This window comes from Austrofundulus limnaeus, unplaced genomic scaffold (genome assembly GCF_001266775.1).
Source record: "Austrofundulus limnaeus strain Quisiro unplaced genomic scaffold, Austrofundulus_limnaeus-1.0 Scaffold31, whole genome shotgun sequence".
Classification (NCBI taxonomy): domain Eukaryota; kingdom Metazoa; phylum Chordata; class Actinopteri; order Cyprinodontiformes; family Rivulidae; genus Austrofundulus; species Austrofundulus limnaeus.
In genome coordinates this window covers 39,978-53,815 of record NW_013952433.1, presented here as the reverse complement: position 1 = coordinate 53,815, position 13,838 = coordinate 39,978, and the positions used below count along the sequence as shown (strand labels likewise).

At 40.0% G+C, this 13,838-nt stretch overlaps 1 protein-coding gene across 3 annotated transcripts in view; it reads left to right on the top strand.

Annotated features, from left to right (window-relative positions):
* Positions 1–6: 6 nt before the first annotated feature.
* Positions 7–13,838, top strand: part of rfx4 (regulatory factor X, 4) — a 19,359-nt gene continuing 5,527 nt past the window's right edge. For 2 of the 3 annotated variants that reach the window (XM_014005478.1, XM_014005477.1), the window contains exons 1-14: positions 7–230; positions 1,960–2,046; positions 2,185–2,245; positions 4,177–4,300; positions 5,167–5,228; positions 6,036–6,249; positions 6,683–6,760; positions 6,851–7,014; positions 8,830–8,930; positions 9,014–9,072; positions 9,175–9,319; positions 10,678–10,772; positions 11,177–11,294; positions 13,020–13,139. In XM_014005478.1, the coding sequence (XP_013860932.1) occupies positions 188–230; positions 1,960–2,046; positions 2,185–2,245; positions 4,177–4,300; positions 5,167–5,228; positions 6,036–6,249; positions 6,683–6,760; positions 6,851–7,014; positions 8,830–8,930; positions 9,014–9,072; positions 9,175–9,319; positions 10,678–10,772; positions 11,177–11,294; positions 13,020–13,139 (1,471 nt within the window). In that variant the 5' untranslated portion in view covers positions 7–187. The other variant, XM_014005479.1, reaches the window with a different exon arrangement.

Here is a 13,838-nt window from a genome sequence, read left to right as displayed (position 1 = left end):
CCCCCCCCCTCTTCTTGTCCTCCAACACCACCCCTCTCTGGGCGAACCTCAGATCCTCAACTTCTCCCGTGACGGGCAGTGGTCACGGGGAACGCAGAGCGAGACGAGGGGAGCGCCACGGAGGAGGGGGAAAAAACGCGCAGCGAGCCATTTTCTTGGAGGAGGCAGCGTCGTTGATGGGAAGAGGATGCATTGCGGGCTGCTGGAGGAGCCGGATATGGATTCCACAGGTCAGTCCTGTTAAACTCTCAAACTTTCCTCTGGACTTTTCTGGATGCTCCCCCATACTTCTTCTTCTTTTTTTTTTTTTTTTGATTTTAACGAAGAAGCTTTTATTTGTCCCACATTTCTGGTAAGTCTAATGAGACACACTTGTTCTGCAGGTTCAGATTTTTTTCAACAACACGGGGTGCACCTGTTCCCCCAAACTGGAAGAGTAAACCATCACTTTTGAGAATCTGTTCTTTAAAAATGAGCYAACGGATGAAGAAACTGAAATATTTAGACTAATTTATCAGTTTGTCAGGTTTTTAAAAGATTGTCGCACCCTAACTTTGCATATTTTCGTAGAAAAGRGCAGTTGAGTCCTGAACGTGTTTGTAAATGACCAAAGATCCGTCTCAGAGGCTGATCATATTTAATCCAATTATTTCTATCCCCAACTTATCTGTTCTTGTGGCAAATGAAGCTTGAGGTCTGAGTCTGTGTGGAGAATTAGCTTCACTTCAGCGAACTCACTGATTCGCTTCCAAGTTCTTCTGTTTTTTTCRCTCTTTGTGTTTTTGAGAAAAACAAACAAGAAATAAGAATGGCTYGGCTGCTATTGTTTGATTAAATGTTAAAACTTAAATTCACACAGTATTTGGAGTATTTGTCWTTTATTTATGCAGCAGGGTGTTGGATTAAGTTGACAAGACTGTACAAAGTAAATTAATTGTAAAAAGGAGGAAAAATATCTTATTTGCAGAAACTTTACATTTTCCTTCTTTGTGTTAAATTTGATGTTTGGTCTGTTTTTGTGACGAAACATCAAATTGAAGAATCTTCYGCTTCAAACTTTTAAAACTTAGATTTTTCTGTTGCTTTCATTGGATGGACCAACAAGACGTTGTCCTGCCAACAGTCTGTCCTGGCAACAAACTGCTTCACTTCACTTTCTGTGGGGAAAAAAAAAYGTTAGAAAACAATAAATATCAAGTGGAGAGTTGGTAAAATACTGATTTATAACAGAAACATCAACTTATGATGGACGTTTTCACACTTTTCCTTCATTCTGTTGAATTATTTTAGTTAACTGGGTCAAATTAAGGAATAAAACTCTTGTCAAGAGTAAAATGTAGCTTCTGAAATTGTTTTAAAGCCCCAAAATAAAACAAACAAACAAAAAAAGAATCGTGAATMTGTTGTTTCCTTCTTGGTGACATTTATGGACCCCTGAATCCCCTTTCTTTCGAGTTTTGAATGGATTTTCACTCCGTCAGGGAGTTTCWACATGAAAGCGTTTTATTTTGCTGCACAGAAAGCACACCAGTCGAGCTATTTCTAAGTAGAAATTAAAACGGGACAATAGCCTCTATTCCAGCAGACTGCTTCAGTAATGTTCACAGGCGCTTTTTTTTTTTCAAGCTTGTGTGTGCGCTCGTACACACAAGGGTGGGGTGGTGGTGGTAGTGGGGTAACAATGCTGGATTCCTGCCGTCTTGCTGAAAAACATCTCAAATAGACCCACGGCTGCAGCACTGCCCATACAATCGATTGTTGTGGTTCCTCGCCGTCACATTAGMGACATTTTAAATGTCCTGTATGGATGCTGTTTGTGTAAATATAGCCTGCAGGATGGGGCTGAAAAGAGATTTACTGACAGCAGAAACACAAAAGCCAAAGGACTCACCGTTTGACCATTCTGTTTTGTTTTCTTGTAAAATAAAAATAAAATTGTTTCTTRGTATGTTTTTGCAGAGAGCTGGATTGAACGGTGCCTCAACGAAAGTGAGAACAAGCGATACTCGAGCCACACGTCTCTGGGGAACATGTCCAACGATGAACGTAAGCAGGAAAACCACTTCTGCTCAACAAACTGGGTTCATTCAAACATCTGAACCAAAGTGTGATATTTGAGAGAGAGAAAAAATGTGTGTTTGTGTGTCTTCGTCTACTAATTTGTTTTGGTCGCCTTTTTTTCAGATGAAGAAAAAGAAAATAACAGAGCCTCTAAACCACATTCGACACCAGCCACTCTGGAGTGGTGAGTTATTAAAAACAAATGTTAATATTTTTTTCTTCTTGTCATGTACTTAAGACACAAAAGACAAACTAATGGACGTAAAATCTGCTCTATGTGCTGTAAAATCTGAAACATTTCATGTGAAACGGCAGAAACACCTTGTTTGGAAACCTTGTGAGGTTTATAAGTAAAACGTCTGAACTAATTAATCTTATTTTGACAGAATTAAAATAACCTCGGMGTCAAACTGTTACTCATTAAACACAATAAAATGTGGATTTTTTCCCCCCATCAGTCACGTCAGAGATCTCGTCTGGAATGTCTTATTTATTGCTGATTTCAATTTTTTTATATAATAAATCTTTATTTTTAAACTGGTCAGAAAAATATAATCATATTATCTGTTGTGGAAATTAGTAATAAACTTCATTATATTATAACCATAAACTTATTTGAATTTTAAAAGACTTAAACAATTAAAAAAAAGTTTGAGCTCTAAATTTAGATCTGTGTAATTATTCTTTTTTAGTTTGATTTTCAGAAAAATAATTTTCTGCTTTCCCCACAATCTGAATATTTATATTTAATTCTAGTTTTGTGTATTTTAAACAAACAAAATAACTACTTTTAAACAAATCATTGTTTCATTATGATGAATAACAACAGAGTAATTTCTTAGCTTTTTCTCTGACATCTTTTCAATATGCCTCTTGTTAAGGAAGTATTTATTACTTTGATAAGTATACACATTAATACCACCCCTGTACTTTGTTTTAAGTTCAAGTTGTGTATTAAAAGTGACATAAACATCTGAAAAATACATTRAAGGTAGAAGTTATTGCTGCTGGTTGTGATCATTGTTAGAATCAGTTTTGTTTACTCTTGCAATTAGACTGACAATAAAAATGAGTAGCTGCTATAGAGTTTAAATTATAATAAAACTACATTTTTGTTGTTTTTTTTTTTTCAATGACAAAAGTGTTGAATTTGTAAAGTAACCAATAAGTAAAGCTGTCAAATAAATATTTGGGGGTAAAACAGTCTTTAGAAAGTAAACTAACTCAAACAAAAGTAAAAGTCTTATAAAAAAAAACAGACTTCAGTAAAATACCTCCCAGCTGAACTTTAATGGGAACGAGGTTCATACGTCTTTATTGACTTGTTAAATAAAACAAAAGGAAATAATATTTTGTTTTACACAAACTGCTGTGATGAAAAATGAAAAACAAACAGTACTTTGAACTTGTTAGACTTTGTTTCAAGCTGCCGGTGCACCTCAGGGCTCAGTTCTCTGTCAGTTTTATTCTAAAAAAGTTGCATCAAATTAAGTCTTTTTTTGTTTTGTTTTGTTTTGTTTTCTGAACCTTTTTGAGGCAGAAATTGCCCAGAACAGACTTCTACAAACACATTATCAGGTTGTTGTAGTTAAGGTGTTTGCATCAGGTCCTTAAAAACGGACTAAAAAGACACTAACCACCATGACCTCCTGTTTTTATCACAATAAGCTGTTTAGATTTTTAACAAGGCTCTAAATAATACTGACGTGTCAGTATGTCAGAGTAAATCATATTGTAAAGTTGTGATTGTGATTTTTAAAATAAAACACCGTTACTTATTTAACGCAAATGACTAAAAAACAGACAGTGAAATGAAAGGATTGACAAATATTCAACATTTCAGGTTGTAATTGAAACATTAATTGAACTATTTACTATTAAACGTACTTGTAACCACTGGTGATTAACAAGAAAATATCTTTAGATGTTTGATCCAAAATGATTTCTTCTGTTCCTCCAGTATTTTTGTTTTTCTGTTTCTTCTTATGAAGAAAACTCTCAAATCATTGAATTTTACCCATTTAGTCAGAATTACAGCAGGTGTTTTACCTGAAATGTTAATATGTTTAGAGTTTATTTATAAGGGTCGTGATCCCCTCGTGTGTCGTCCTGCAGGTTAGAGGAAAACTATGAAATAGCCGAAGGTGTGTGTATCCCCAGAAGTGCCCTCTACATGCATTACCTGGACTTCAGTGAGAAACACGACACGCAGCCCGTCAACGCTGCCAGCTTTGGAAAGGTGAGATTTCAAACTTGGCTTTCTCYTGGCGGAATCAATTAAAAGCTATAAATAATCTGCMTTTGACGATTTAAGATAAGCAGATTAAAATATTCAGGAGCGTTTCACGCCTGGGTTGGTTTATTGCCGCCGAAGCTGAAGCTGCGGCTCAGTGTGAACACATAATCTAGAGCCAAAGGACACGGGCTCTCGTCTGTTCCCACAACCCCAAGAAGCTCCTCGGCCTTCCTACCCCCAGCCATCCACCCGGACCCCGGACTCCGGCCCCAGCCCCCAACCCCAAGCTCAGCCCCCCTCCCAAACCGCCCGCCCTTCCACAGCTCCTGTCGGAAGATATTGAAAAAGAGAAGGGGCCTGGATTAATGTGTAATTAAAGGAAATTTGGAAGGGTGAGATGTTTCGGAATGTTAGATCAGTGGCTGGAGCAGTGTGGGGTGTCCTTTAGGAAGGCTTCATTGATTCGGGACAAAACAACGAGAGAGGGCCCGGACTGCCTCCCTGTCTGCTCATTTATCAAGCAGGGGCCTGACAGAAACTTCACAGCTTGGCCTCTTTTTTCATCCCACACAATGGAGAGCTACACTGTTTGCTAAAGTTTCTGTACCGGCAGCCGGACCCAGGAGCCAATCTCTCCGGACAAAAAGAGAGGAACCAAGGAAGGAGGGAGTGAAGATGGGTGAGGTGGCAGAAAGTAATGTCATAAATGGATGAAGCAAACTTAACCCTTTTATTTTTAGAAATAACAACTTTAATCATTATGTCACCTATTTTACTTCACTTTTTATTTTTACTTTTATCAGTTATTTATATAAATCAATCAGTAATAAAAAAAAATTAATCAATCTTTTATCTCCTTTATTGTACAGATCATAAGGCAACAGTTTCCAGCACTAACTACCAGAAGACTKGGGACAAGAGGCCAGTCCAAGTAAGTTTAGGATTTTTTTAAATTTGCAAACAAACTTAAAATACCAAACACTGTATAATTATACTGGGTATGAAACAAACAAAAATACCTCCATACTAGTTTGTTTTAAGAACCTTTACATCAGTTGGTGGAAGGAGACTATTTTTGGTTGACTCTACCAGAAGGTCACATAGCACTGCACACTCACCCAAATGTAATAAAACTARCATTTTAAAAGGTATTTATACAGTGCAATAGTGTAACATATTCTCAAATGCATGTGTAACAGTTGTACTTTTGTTTAATAAATATGAATACAAAACATTTGAAGCAAACAAAAAATAAATATTTACTTTAGCGAGCTGAAGTGCAACAAGCATAAGACTCCCTGAGTGCAGACCCCTTCAGGGTTCTGGTAAAAATTTACTGTTGTTTATGTACTTGCAACTTCAATACACTTCTCATATTTAGCTTTGTGTAACATGTTGAAGCGGCGACTTATGTTAAAATCCTTCATGGCAGWACAGTACAGAAAATTGGATCTAATGATGAAACTGCATGTGTGGATTTTCTTCAGGTCCTCCTGTTCTCAGACCAAAAACATGCATGTTAGATTAACTGGTAACTCTAAATTGTCAAAACCTTATGGTTGTCTCATTTGTCTCTATGTGTCCATGTGATGGACTTGACCTGTCCAGAGTGTCCCCCACTTCTGGAGACAGCWWCCAGCTTCTGCATCCTTGAAATGGATGAAAATGGATAAATCATGTGTAAATCGTCACTCTTTCCTTGGCCTACGCGCTGTAGTGATGCTGTTCTGCTCCTCAGGTACCATTACTACGGCATCGCAGTGAAGGAGACGTCCCCGTACTACGACGTGATGTACTCCAAAAAGGGGGCYGCGTGGGTGAACGAGACGGGGAAGAAGGAGGTCACGAAGCAGACAGTGGCGTATTCACCGCGCTCCAAACTCGGGACGCTCCTGCCAGAGTTTCCAAATGTCAAAGATCTAAATTTGCCTGCCAGCCTGCCAGAAGAAAGGGTAAACAGGGGCTTTAAAAGTCCATACTTACAGCAACCCCCACCCCTCCTCTTCCTCACCTCTCCCTACCATCACCGCTCCCCTCCTTGGTCTCTTTTATTTGGGTTTGCACTGAGAGAAGGACCTGGAGGATTTATGTGCTGGCTCCTCACTAACTCTTAATCTTCGGGGGGTGAGATAATAAGATCTAGCAGTGGACAAAAGACTGGTACTAGCTGTCCGGCTTTTAAAAGGGGGGCCATGATTTTAAATGGTTTGTGTTTTGCTGATCTCTAAAGCTCGTTTTATATCGCCCTGGACCCGTAACGTGTATTTATTGGTCCACAGGCAGATTTATTTTCTTGTTTTTGCTACAACTTGTGTTTTGAAAGACAAAAAAAAAAGCTGTTTAGTTTGTGAGACAAACAAATTAATACTGAGTTGTTGCTTTCAGGTGTCGACCTTCATCATGATGTACAGAACGCACTGTCAGAGGATACTGGACACGGTGATCCGAGCCAACTTTGACGAGGCAAGGTTTCTCCCGTTGGAAGTTATATGTCGCTTTAAAAGAACTCCCCTCTTCCTCCTCTGTGACGCTGACATCACATCCTGTCTGCAGGTCCAAAGCTTCCTGCTGCACTTCTGGCAGGGCATGCCGCCCCACATGCTGCCCGTCCTCGGCTCCCCCACGGTGGTGAACATCGTGGGAGTTTGTGACTCCATCCTCTACAAGGCCATCTCCGGGGTCCTGATGCCCACCGTCCTGCAAGCACTGCCTGACAGGTCTGTAGTCTCTCTGGTGGCATTAAATTTGCATATTTAAATAGTTTGTTTTTCTTTTTTTCACTGCTCAGACTACACAGCATGCATCTGCTTTGTTTATATGTGGTAATTAAAGCAGCATCTAAGGTTGTGTTTGCATTATTCATAAGCTTTAAATGCTCGTGCTCAGCTTACAGTCAGTCTTCTGTTGACTGCTGTTGTTTCAGATATTAACTATCCAGTCAATGCAGGGAAAATACAATTAAACATCATAGACACTGCCTAATAATGTTTATGTTAAATGAATTTCTGATTAAAGTTTAAATCCAAAAGTTGCAGCTGCTGTTAGACTGAATCTTTTTAGCTGAAAGTCACTTATTGGTCAGTGATGAAAAATAATATACACTTAAAGTAACGTAATTTGTGTTTAGTAGATTATTTCTTTGTTGTAACAATGATTTTCGGCAATACATCTTATACTGGGCACCTGATTGGCAGCACCTGGGGGTACCAGGACCTCAAAACTAGTGTCGGTAGCAACAGCAAAATAAGCTGATTGGCAGAGATTTGGGAAATTTTTCATGTGCACAACCCAATCCTCAGCTCTACTGCTCATCTCTTAAATGCACGTTCCTTACAAATGTGGCTCCATTTAAAAAGAAAATTCACAGGCTTTACAATGGTATTAGATTTATTACCGATAAGCATTGTTACGACAAAGAAATAATCTACCAAACACAAATTTRCTTACTTTTTGTCRATATTTTTCACTTWACTGAGGAAAGAAAACCTTTTTTACCAGGCAGGGTGAGGAGATGACATGTGAGAGTCGCTAGTTTATCCTTGAATTTTCCATTTTCTCTCATGGATATTTATCACATTGTTTTTTAAACATGGTTTTAATTTTCATTATTGTGATGTTCCTCTGATCGTTTGCCAATAGAAACATGGTTCAGGTTTATAATCAAATCTAAGTTTTAGTTTTTGTGGACACTTTTTTTAATAGTTTGGCTATTAAATATTTTTTAGTGATTAAAACTCTGCTCTGGGGCGGCACGATGGCTCAGTTGGTAGAGCTATTACCTCTTGGCAAGAAGGTTGCCGGATCGAATCCCGGCCGGGGACCTATCTGGGTAGAGTTTGCATGTTCTCTTCGCGCATGCATCAGTTATCTCCAGGCACTCTGGTTTCCTCCCACAAGCCAAAAACTTAACTGATAGGCTAATTGGTAACTGAAATGCCTTTAGGTGTGAGAGAGACAGTTGTGTGTCTCTGTGTGTCCCTGTGATGGACCTGTCCAGGCTGTATCCTGTCCCTCACACAGTGACTGCTGGATATGGGCACCAGTGACCCWGAAAGGATAAAGCGAGTAAAGAGGATGGATAAAAACCCCGCTCTGTTCCATTACATGAATAAAGTAACTCCATCTATAGGAAGCACTATGACCACATCGTTTTACTTTAGCTAATTATTAGCTCATATTAGTCWTAGTTATTATTAGCTTGATGTTCAAAACATGAAGTTCAATAATAACAAACAAAATGAATATTGTATGCCATTTAAACACTGACTGGTAATGTTGTAAAATTAGGTCAGAAGAATGCAAAACCTATTAAAAAAAGAGTAAAAAGTTTGTTCTGGATGTTATTTTTGCTCAATTTAAAAACTTTAGCTGATTACGAACTTTAAATCTGAGGAATTATTGGTTGTGATTGGTCTGTAAGAACACCATGAGTGTTTTCTGTTCAGTAATATGAAGTTCTACTCATCAGATGAACATTTTAGATGAAGATGTTTCATCGTTTTGAAGTCCTCTCTGTTGTCGTTTGCCTGCAGTTTGACTCAGGTTATCCGAAAATTTGCCAAACAGCTCGATGAGTGGCTTAAAATAGCACTTCACGACCTCCCAGAAAACCTGAGGAATATCAAATTTGAATGTAAGTGTGCAAAAATAAACAAATAGTAAATGTTCATATATTAAAGTACACTCAAACACGTGTTTTTTTGTTGTTGTTTTCAGTGTCGAGGAGATTCTCTCAGATTCTAAAGCGGCAAACATCTTTAAACCATCTATGTCAGGTGCAGCTTTTCATCTGAAGCATTTTAACAGAGTTTATATGAAAAATGAAAGTTACAGCAGATGTTTGACTGTTCCACATTGTTTGATTTGCCTGTCCTCAGGCGTCTCGGACTGTGATCAACAGCGCCGATATCACCTTTCAGATGCTGGAGGACTGGAGGAACGTGGACCTGAACAGCATCACCAAGCAGACACTTTACACCATGGAGGACTCGCAGGAGGAGCACAGGCAGCTCATTATGCACTGTAAGTACGGCGCTACAACTCTGTCCACTTAAACGCACACAAACAACACACTCGGGAACAATCATTCCCACGACCGGCGGAGTCGGAGCTTTGACGACGAGGAGCCAAAGGTTAAACGAGTTCAGCCTCCTCTCAGACAGCCGGGAGGAGCCGCTACAGCTCAGGACGGGAGCAGGAGTCACTGACGTGTGAACGCTTTTGCACTCGCAGTCCAGATTGTTTAAAGGGGCAATATCATATAAAATCCACTTTTTTGAGTTTTATATCATGTTATAATGTTATACTCTCATAAAAAAACATGCCCAAAGCCTTGTTTTGACTCATTCATGCATGTTTGAGAAATCCTGCAGCGTTTTTAGGAAGCCATGCTGAGGAGCAAAACGACAGGTGGGGACCAGAAACGCTTTTTGGGACCAGAAACGCCCCTGGGACGTGTCTCCAAGCCGAGCTTCCTCATGGCAGAGCACACCCCCTCCCCACACACCCCGCCCATGACTCCTGCAGGCTCTCGGCAGTAACAAAGCAAAGAGTGAAACTGAAAGTGAAACTTAAACTGCCTGCTGAGCTCCTTCTCACTCAGTGATTCAAAATACCTTTGAGGAAATGTATTTTCAGATGCCAAGTAAACTACATCATAGCGCACGCCCCCCACCCCCACGCTGAAATGGGCGGGACAGAAGCGGAAGGTGGTTCTTAAAGACACAGAGGCCAATTTCAGGGTGTTTAGAAGAGAAAGTGATGAGAAGATAAGTTTATTTTCTAATTAAACTTAAAAAAGGTATTTTTATAACAACTAAAGGTGACATAGATACTTTATTATGGTATAGTATTTAAATATATGCCTGAGAAACACATAATATTGCCCCTTTAAAACGGTGGTTCCCAAAGTTGGGGTCCTGAAACATCAAGGTGGGGTCCTGAAAATATTTTTTTCATTAGTTACACAAAAAATGACAACTAGGAACATTTTTTGTCTTTGTTTTTACTAAATAATAAGATTAGTGTACTTAAAATGGACAGAAAMAATGTAATAAATTATTTATTACACAATTTTTGTCTATTTTAAGTACACTACTGTTTTTTGGAACAACAAAGGCAAAAAAATGTCTTAGTTGTCATTTTTTTAGTGTAATTAATGCAAAGAAAATATTTTCAGGACCCCACTGTGGGTCCCGGCCCCAACTTTGCGAACCACTGTAATAAATAATGTTATATGCTCTTGTTTATTCAGCGTGAAAACAATGTTTATCAACCGACAACAGCTGGGAGCACAGGTCTCTGCTGCTGGTATTTTGTGGGTCAGAAGCTGAAAAGTTTGGGAACCACTGCTTTAAAAGATGTTCCGTCTCCCGCCGCAGTGTATCAGGAGTTCGACCGCCTCCTGGAGGAGCAGTCTCCCATCGAAGCGTACATCGAGTGGCTGGACACCATGGTGGACCGCTGCGTGGTCAAGGTGAGCTGCRTCCAAACACGACTCGGCACAAACCTGTTTGGTTTGGAGCTGTGGCGGAGGAGATGATGGTGTTAATATGAGTGTTGCTCCTCTGCGCGTCCTCACAGCACCCCCCCCCCAACACACACACACGCACAGTTAATGATGTCTTCAAGCTTCCCATTTGCGTCCATTATGTGCCAGATATGGGCTTGTAAAATTTGGTCGCCCTGGCGACGCCTTGCACCGCCCGGACAATAGTTCAATAGGAAGGCGTGTCCCCGGGGGCAAATTAAATAGTTGACTTGTTGACATGTTTTTCGTTCCTGAGGGTTAAGCTCCAATATGGACCCAGGGGTTAATTCTAGCCTGGTGTCCCCCCCTCTCCCTCCTGCCTCCTTTTCTCATGGAAATGTTCTCTCTAGGTGGCGGGGAAGAGGCCCGGGTCACTGAAGAAGGTGGCCCAACAGTTTCTGCTGATGTGGTCGTGTTTTGGTACCAGAGTCATCCGGGATATGACCCTCCACAGCGCGCCCAGCTTCGGTGAGTCATAAATGTTGTTATTCTTGGTTAATGGTAAATGGACTGAACTTATAATCGTGCTTTAGCCAGTCCCTAGTGTTATACACTTCAGTCACACACACATTCACATACTAGCCGTGTTTCCATCAAGGTTTTTAATGCACATTTTGAAGTATCGCATCAGAAAAGGTGAATGGGAACGACATGGTTCGAAAAAACTTCCTCTAATTCGCATCAAAGTTGATACGCTTGCTTGAGGTGGTTTATGGGTTTTTCGAAAAAGAGTTAATGCGCAAAAAAAGGAGAGATGGAAACACATTTGTCAAATCAGTTCTGACGTAGGGAACATTCATGGTTGATCAGCTGTTCCGAGTGTCTGTCCGCTAACGGTCCTGGTACCAGAGCGACTGCAGCAGGACCCTCCCCCCGCTGTCGGCGTCTTCTCAGTTATTCCTGTAACATGAAGACGTATTTCTTTCTCTACGTCTCCAGACAGCAGTAACATCACCAGAACTAGTTGAAATGACAGAATAAGTACAAGTTTCACGATAGTAGCAACACATTCCTGATAGCTTCTCTCCATCGTCCTGAGATGAGACTTTTACTTCCTGTTTACAACACGCATGCGTCTGACGTAACTGATTCGCTTTAAGCCAGTTGATGGAAATATGTCTGATTCGCATTTCATTGTTTCCTTTTTTGCGAAATGTTAAAATTTGCTCAAATTTCGAATTAAAATTGGATGGAAACATGACTAACGACACACCGGCACCACCGGACCCTCTGAACACCACCGGCAGGCATGGAGGGTGAAGTGTCTTGCCCACGGACCATAACCACTCTGCCACAGCCGCCCTTCGTCTTCTTCTTTTGGTCTTTAATCGCACCTGATAACATAAGATAATAAAACCATCTGTTAACTTTCAGACATTTAAACTATAATCAGCTCACTTTAGATGAACAGCAGCAAGTGTTGTGCCTTTGAAGRTTACAGTTACTTTTGAAGTTTCTGTCCCATATCATCTCTAAAACAAGTTATTTTGACCGAATTCACGTTTTAAATTCCTCCCCAGGCTGCAGTTGGAGGAGAAAGTAAAATGGCCGTGGCTGCAACAAAGTTTGCAGCGAGTGTAGAGAGCAGTAAAAATCTAAAATAGAAGAAAATAGATTCTCTTTCTCCTCTTGTCCTCTGGCCTGATTTTGAATCTGAAAGCCACAGCTGGTAGCAGTGTTTTCATAAAGCACAAACAGCTAAACAACAAAGCTGGCCCCTCCTCTTCTCCCGACGTGTTTCTCTGTCTTGTTTTGTGTTTTTTTTTTCTTTCCTCATTTTATGAGCGGTCAGTATTGCACCCCGCTCCTCTGAATGGCCAGCAAGTGTTTTTATGATGCGCACGGCGAACAGGGCGAGCAGCACAATGACACAGTTGTGAGGACGCTTCCCTGCTTGCCTCAGCTTTGCTGCGACCCCCCTGGGGGTCACCGGACTTATTTCTGTCTGTGAGTTGGTGCACGGAAACAAACCCTTTTAATGACCCTCATGTACGCAGGACGTGATGTCATCACACGCTTAGACGTCCCTCATTTTTTGTTGTTGTTGTCTGCTATAATGAACGGCAGACAATTATGTAATTGTTCATATGTGTGGTCATCTGTTAGCAAAACATCTCACCAGCCGCTGGACAGATTATTTAGGTTTTAGTTCAGTTTTTTTAATGCAGTGAAGTAATCTGTGTGTGTCTGCAGGGTCCTTCCACTTGATCCACCTCATGTTTGACGACTACGTGCTCTACCTGCTGGAGTCGCTTCACTTCCAGGAGCGAGCCAACGACCTCATGAAGGCCATGAAGGGGGAGGYGAGCACAGGTGAGGCAGCAGCTGCAGGTTCACCTGACAAACATCCTGGTTTCTGCTGGGTCTTCAAACGTTTTAATGTTTCGATGTTCTGTTTTAAGCCTTACGATACATCTGGTTTCATCTTAAATGTGTTTGTTTGTTCCTTCATTGCTTCTGAAACGTTAGTTTGTTCTGTGTCTGTAGTTCTGTCAGAGGAGTTCAGTTTTCACTCAGGAGCAAAACTACAACTCCCATCATGCAGCAGGCCTCTGAGAAGAAATTTATTTATTTTTTGACTTGTGAAAGAATCTTGTTGTTTTGTTCCTGAAAGTGGTTTGTTGTTGTTTATTTTATTTTTTTTGGATTTGTTTGGATTTAATTTGAATTTGAGTGAAAGACAATAAAATTAGTTACTTTGAAGAATATTTTACAATAAAAAAATTTGTCATAAATGTCTTTAAAAAGTCATAAAGATTGACTGAAAGTTGCAGAAACCCTGAATTAGGATYATTCTGTTTTATTGAATACAGTTAAATATGCAGTAATATAAAGTACATTTCAGCTAAAGAGACATTTAATGTTAATTTACAATTCAACCAGTATGAGAAGTCATTCTTTCCTTCCACCAGCAAGATAGTTTACGTTTTTTAAAATGGACTTATTTATTTACTGACAATTTTTGCATATTTTTAAAACTTTTTGATTTTTTTTTCTGACTGTGTGTATGCC